General features: G+C 43.1%; 1 protein-coding gene across 4 annotated transcripts in view; it reads left to right on the forward strand.

The window, feature by feature from the left end:
• The window catches only part of dtx1 (deltex 1, E3 ubiquitin ligase), a 52,149-nt gene extending 47,588 nt beyond the window's left edge, over positions 1 to 4,561 (forward strand). For all 4 annotated transcript variants that reach the window (XM_037098248.1, XM_037098246.1, XM_037098245.1 and 1 more), the window contains one exon: positions 168 to 4,561. In XM_037098248.1, coding sequence (XP_036954143.1) covers positions 168 to 392 — 225 coding nt within the window. In that variant the 3' untranslated portion in view covers positions 393 to 4,561. The remainder of the gene's footprint in view (positions 1 to 167) is intronic.
• Positions 4,562 to 7,286: the final 2,725 nt, after the last annotated feature.

Raw genomic sequence — 7,286 nt, forward strand, 5'->3', positions numbered from 1 at the left:
CCAGATAAGTCGTAACAATAACTATATGAACTGATAACTATATCTATACGTAAGAAGAAATAGCCAATCTTCTCAATAATGGTCCTGTGTGTTCATGTTGGTCTTATGCATCAGTATTAAATTGTTACAGTTTCGTAACCAGTTAAAAACTGCTGCTGTATCTCCAGGTCCTGAAGCTGCTGATCATGGCCTGGGACCGACGTCTCATCTTCACCATCGGCACGTCCAGCACCACGGGCGAGTCGGACACAGTGGTGTGGAACGAGATTCACCACAAGACAGAATTCGGCTCCAACCTGACAGGCCACGGCTACCCCGACCCCAACTACCTGGACAATGTCCTGACAGAGCTGTCAGCCCAGGGAGTCGGAGAGGACAACCTAAAGGACTGATGGCCGGCTGAGCTGGTACACAGGAACATTACCCACCATGCCCCGTTTTCTCCCAGAGAATAGGGACACTGCATGACGGGTCAACATGCAGCTGACAACTCTTTACTCCCCACAAACGAAAAATACCCTGCAGAAGTGGTGGCACAAGAGCAAAAGGAAGCTAAATAAACGCTGTGGTTATGATCAATATTTTGATCCATTGTATAACCTGAGATCTCCCCCCTGCTGTCTCTTGATTCATGCAGATTTTCTCAGAGGGCTGAAGAATGTAAAGGCAAGGTGACATTTCTGTCTTGATGTCAATAGCTGCAGGTAAATGTTGTTTAACCCCTTTTAGATCGAAACCCGAAGCTGTTCCTCTGCAAGGGGCCCAAACTATACAAAAGGCATATTTGTAAATGCTGAACTCCAGAATGCATGGCCCGGACTAACGCTGCATAATGAATGCTGGGCGAATATCTGCAATAGGGTGAGGCGTCGATAGATCTGTTGTTGCTTGATTTTGTGAAGAGAAATTTAAGAGAATTTTTGCAGTCTGAATTTATCCAGATCCATTATTTGCTCCCGCCCCTTTTCCTCTAATAAATATTGATGTCCTGTGACAAGTGGTGAAACTTGGTTTTGTGATTTGAGGGGAAGGATTGTGGCTGTTAGAGTTGCACGGGGCACCTCAGATTGTTTCTGATTCTGACATGAGGGGCCAGTTGTTGTGTAAAATGAAAAGTGTTCTGTATTGCATTCCAGAGAGCTAAAGGCTATGAAATATTAGTGTCTGGTGATAAACGTATGTTGTATGGTTAACCTTGCAGCCTGTCTATGAGAGGAGACGTGAAATACATGAAACGAGCATCTTACCAGTCAGTTTGATGCTTGTTACGAGGTTTGAAGCGGGCCTTTGCCGCACGCCAAGGTTAAACTCATTTGTTTTGTTGACACACTGATGACGCTGACCTCTGTGAATATAAAGCCTGCATTATATTTCTCCCTGTTGGAGAGGACCCAGGCGTCGGCGCGATCCATCATGCTGACCATACTGGAGGGGCGAGTGTGTGATCGTGTGCACGGAGGCTTTAATATGCTGGCTGGAGGTCCTTGAGGAGAAAAGCTGAAGGGGCTCCTCGCAGATGGACGTCCCCTCTTTCAAACCCCCAACAGTTTCCCCTCGAGATGCATCCTGAGCAGCGCTTCTGCTCGCCTGCCATCTACAAGTCTCTGGTGGGCCTGTTTGCTGCGGGGTGGCGCACTGGGCTCCACTGTTTGTACAGCGAGAAGTGAAACAACTCATCCCCCCGTGCGAGTCGCTCGATCCTGACGTACGGCCTCGCCCCCACTTTCCTCCTCCTCCTCCTCCTCCTCCTCCTCGGCAGCAGAGCTCAGAGCCTCATTCGAGGAGGAAGCGCGCTAATGTTGGTCTGCAGTTGGCTGGGGACTATTTTTTTTCCCGCGCTCTCCTCTCTCCCTTTCAGATATTATGCCTGCGAGCTGGAGACCTTCTGAAGGTCCTTGGTGGAGATCTTGTGATGTTTCTTTAATCTGAGATAAAAGATCACCCAGCGCTGCATAATTCTCCATAAATATATCTGATCAATTTTAATGAGCGGGGTTGTTGTTGATGTAGGGTTTTATCGTGCGGGCACCCGGCTGTGAGCTTAATTTCGGAGTGAATCATAGTCTTCCATAGCACTTTGAGGCAACAGTTTTGTTCAATCGGTTGTTTGATTTTTAGGAAAATGTCTTAAAATATGTCCTTTTTTAAGTTGTTGTTTATAAACCGGCTTGCGATGCTTTGAAAAATATATATAATATACATTTGCAGATGTGATATACCTTTAAATTCAAGCTCAGTTTGAGTCGATGGTGTAAGTTTAATTTATTTTTATACTCTTCTATATAGAGAATCTAAAGATATCGAGTGGCCCACATATCTATACACAGGCACATGTTAACATGAATACATAAAATCTGGCAAAGGTGAATTTGTCAGTATGTCAGGGACTGTTGAAATATGTACGACATGTTATGGACGTCTTATATTACAAGTAGTCTTAGCGTATGCTGCTGTCGTGACCTTCATGTAGAATCTGTGTAGTTGATCCTCTGTGGGACCCCCAATAAATACGGTAAATGTGTCTCTACTATTGGTCGGGGAGCTTTAGCAGCATGAAGATGACACCCCCCCCCCCCAAAAAAAAAATGGGCCATTTCTCTTTTTCTACTTGTCCTGAACATGGGAATGGATGCAGTCAGCAATCATTGAAAGAAGATGAAAACAGTGCGCCTGGGTTAAATTGAAGCTACAGATCATTCTTGGAGTTTGTTTTAGCCGAGTCAAGCAACAGATTGGTTGGATTGACCGCAGTCAGTTGTCATATTCGGTACACAGAATACAAAAGGCCCTGTAAACCTGTTCAATCAGTTATTTTCCATGTCCTAACCCGACCCCTGGCTAGGTCCTACATAAACACAATTCAGTTTTCTCCCAAAGTTAGCGCATTTCGCTCAGCCTTGCTTTAAATTTTCCAAAAAAACTCTTTTGGGCCAGATGAGCCTGGCAAGCACTCTAACTAGGCTGAATAGGTGCCATCTTTGCATTTGATATCTAGCCTTTCTTATAGTGTTGCTAGCTAGCTTAGGCTAAACTTCGATTTATGCTAATATAAACACCAATATTTCATGTTAGAGACTTTGATCCAGGTTTTCAGGGGCTTTTCTGTACTCTGTGTTTAAAACTCCAACTCTCTGTCACCTTCACAAGCTAAAACAGACCTCTGAAAGTGTTTGTAGTCGAGACTCTGATGCAGGCCTGGAATTGTTTTGGCTTGTTCCATCTCAAGTTTTCTTCTTCACAACCTTTTTGACTCCCTTTATGAAACATCAGCAAGAGAGAATGCTTCCAGTCTATCAGGGAATTTTGTCCACATTGAGTGAAGTCTCATTAACCAGAGAAATCCAAATGTTCGCTTCTTCTTCTTCAACTTTTCCTTTCCATGTGACGGCCTTGTAGTGTGAGCGACGCAGGCCCTTTAGACTTTTCAGGTGTGTACAGACTTCTACGGGAACGATGAATAGAACATGGTTTGGTATTTTGTCTGTTTAAGAGAGAGAGATTGGTGTTTATGCAATTTACTATTTTAAGATCTGATACATGATTTAAATGTGTAGCAAGGAGGCGGATTTTTCTTGGTTTTCAATGACAATGGATGTTTTTCTTTATGGGGTGCCTACCTCCAGGTTTCTAAACAAAAGGGGGTCGCGATCCGAGGACGTTCACACGCTATATATTAGAAAACATATATTTTTGATGTCCTTTTTTTGAATGATGATTGTCTCTAAAAGAACTATAACATAACATTGCTGTATTACTCTTGTTAAGCCTCGTTCCATACTCTTTTCCATTTGATAAAAAGTGGGATGAAACCACTTTGTCCTGACATAACGAAGTATTTACCTTTGTACTCTCTCGTATCGTCAACTGCAAAACTGTACTCCTCTCTCTGAACGATACCTTAACATTTTGTGTTGATAATGCCAGTGTGTTTGTATCTGTTTGTCCGTGCGAGCGCGTGTGAATGTGCGCCGAGCCAGCGTCCAGTAAGCGAGTCTTAGGTTCATGTCCTTTACAGCTACAGTAATGTTCTCCCAGAGGTGCATGTCAACCGAACTGTGAGCACATTTAATAACTTTTTTCTTTTTTTTTTTTTGCGTCTGAAAACATCATGGCTTCTTTAGAGATGTCACCCGAGTCTTTCTGGTGATTTAGCACTGTGGTTTTGCGTCTTACTCCGGTTAGTTAGACAGGTGTTTTCCTCTATCAGGTTTGATTTCTGCAGATGGGGGGACGAGGCAGCGTTTGGCTGCCCTCCTCACTTCTCTTTTTGACATGTGAAACATTCGAATGTTTTGCATTTTTTAAGTGCCCATTTTTAATTGACACTTTTCAAATCATGATTTCCGTGGTTTGATTTCTCTTTGGCAGTGTCCACGTGTTGCTATTTGAAATGGTTCAAAACTGCTGAGATAAACTAAAAGCAAGACATCGAGAGACATTGATTAAACTATAAAGGGCTTCTTAATCTATCGGTCTTTATTGAATTGTGATGATCTTGTTGCATGTTTGTGTGTTTCTTGTGGAAAAATAAATGTGCCCTCGACAGGGGTAGTTTGTTTGACCCTTTTGTCACCTTGGCTCTTCCTCATTTTCTTCTCCCCCCAGCTTCCTCCATTTAGCTCCACCATTTCCTCCTCCCCGGGCAGCTCTGCGCTCGGCAACCTCGTTACGTTGGATATAAATGAGCTTTGCCAGGGCTGTGGAGTGCAGAGGAAACAGTCCTCGCCGGCCGTAAATTTGCTTTACGGTCATTTTCTGTCACTGGCTGCTGTGCGTCGGTGCCGTGGTGAGGGGCTGTGGTTGGTGCATACTAAAGCTTTCACCAGGGGCCTGCAGGAGATCAGCTTCCCCTTCAACTAACACCGTCTTCCCTTCCAGCAGCTCAGGGGTCAGTCTCCTCCTGGCTCTGGTACCTACCTCCGCCGCCCTGCCTCCCCTCATCGCTCACCTCTCATGCCTAATGAGAGAGCAAGCAGGGAGACTCATCCTGCTGCATCACCGCTCTCATTAGCATTTAAATAAGGCCGGGAGGGGGAACGGCTTATGCCACATAAACAATGTTTGCGAGGTATGATTTCACATTAGATTCTGACTCCTGTTGGATTGTAAAGTCAGCAGTTGTGATGTTTTTGATTAAATTATTCATTTGAACAAAGGTGGGGGGGGGGGGTTGCTCTGGGATCTGTCAGACACGTAATGACATTTCCTGTAATACCATGAATGTATGCCACTGCCTGCGCTGACTCACACCTTCCACTTTAAAACTGACTAGGAGAGAAATAGACGTTAGAGTGAATTTTAGATGCTTAGTATTAATAATTTCTGCTCTTAATTCTACACAATGAATTAATGAAGTGATGGAAGAAGTACTCAAACCTTCCGGTGTAGAAATACTCTTACACTTACAAGTTGCTGTCCTGCGCTCAAAATGTTACTGAGGGAAAAGCACATGCAGTCAGATGGAGTAGTCCAGCGTAGTGGGGAGTGAATGGGGGCCCTGAGCATGGATTGATTTATGGATTGAGCATTGTGATGCACTATTAGCACATGGGTTAAAAGAAAATCTTAACAAAATGGAAAAAGAAACTTTCTTAACCATAAGTTATGAGATGTTTAATGGGGCCCCTGGTAGCTTAGGGCCCAAGGCAATTGTCAACCTTTGCCCAGTTGTAAGTCCACCTCTGGTTGTGTCTAGTAAAGGGCAGAACGACTGCTCAGCCGCTCAGTGCAGGCTAGCTCTGGAGGAGAGTGTCGGGTGCAGAGGCAGACCCTCTGAAGGAATAAACAACCAGAGTTACATAGCAGTCTGCTCTGATCCAGCAGAGTTCACATGTCCCTTTTAAAGTTTGGAATAAAAAGTTTATCAACCTGATCCTTTATCAGGTTTATCAACCTGACAGAAGCCACGATCCCTCCGCTGTCGGGTGTTCATGTTCTGTGATTGTGACTGCCAACTTGAGCTGAAGGGGAGATGTTCTTGATTTCACATACAACATAACATTACAGAGAGGAAAGGGAAACCAGAGTTTCTGGTGTGTGCTGAGCTCAATGACAGTTGACCTGCACTCAACCACACAAATTCACCAGGCACAAATGTTGGCAGATAAGAGAAATATTTAATTTTTATTCAGGTGACATTTAGTCTCATCTGCCGACTTTCTTACTGACTGACGTCCGAACGAAGCGCTGTTACTTTCAATAAGTTGTCGATTTCTTTGAGCATTGTTTGAAACATGGGGATCATGTAACAGCTACACAATGCAAAAAGAATATATAAGAAAGGTCTAGTCGTTTTTAGACATTTGAACACATAATTCTTACATATTACATCTTTAAGGACCAAAGATAAGTACTCATTATGAATACTGGCCTATTTCAGAATGATATACAGTATATGATATTAATGGATTTGAATTATTGATCACTGAGCATCACTAATGTTGAAGCTGGCTGAGCACATTTTAACTACCTCAAGTACTGCAGGGGAGCTTTGTCCAGAATAATGCATCATAATTTATTAGTGGTTATATTTTTATGAATAAATTGAATTTGTAAAGAATCAAGTAACTAAAACTGACAGATAAATGTAGTGGAGTAAAAAGGACAATAGTTCCCCAAAGTAACATAAAATGGAAAGACTTGTAGTGGATAAAAACCTGATCTGTAATACTATCACCCTATTTAGAAGTGTTCAGCTGTTCTGTGTGTGTAGAAGGAAAACACCTGCAATGGATAAACCATAGAGGAATCATCCTTTAAGAGGAACACAAGAGTCACAGTTACTGTATATAGAGATTATGACTGCTAAGCATGAAATAAACAAAAGATGATTATTGCCAGATGACACCCAAGCCCCAAGGAGGGAGGGGGCTGAAACGGGGGTGTCTGGCTTTATTTTTAAAACCTTATTTGGAAGATATTCCACCGGTATAATCTAAAAATGGAAGTTAATCGTGGTTAAGGGTATCGATCAGGCCAAAAAGGAGGATCCAAGGGCGTGGAAACCCCCGGAGCAGAATAGGATATAAAGGGGAGCATCAGACAGAAAAATCAGTTCATCCCGGGAGAGCTTACTGCTGTGTGAAATAAATACCTTTTGACTGGAAGATCAGCTGTTTCATGCTTGATTCAAGACTCCACCTGTGAGTGTTTGCTTAGTGAGAAGTCAGTTAATTGCTAATATAGATAAGTAGTTAAGTACCTTGAAAGTGTTTTTCAGTACAGTTCTTGAGTAAATGTACTCTGTTTCACTACACCAGTGACTAGAAGAGAACACACTAGACGTG

Source organism: Acanthopagrus latus, chromosome 5 (assembly GCF_904848185.1).
Source record: "Acanthopagrus latus isolate v.2019 chromosome 5, fAcaLat1.1, whole genome shotgun sequence".
NCBI classification, from domain to species: domain Eukaryota; kingdom Metazoa; phylum Chordata; class Actinopteri; order Spariformes; family Sparidae; genus Acanthopagrus; species Acanthopagrus latus.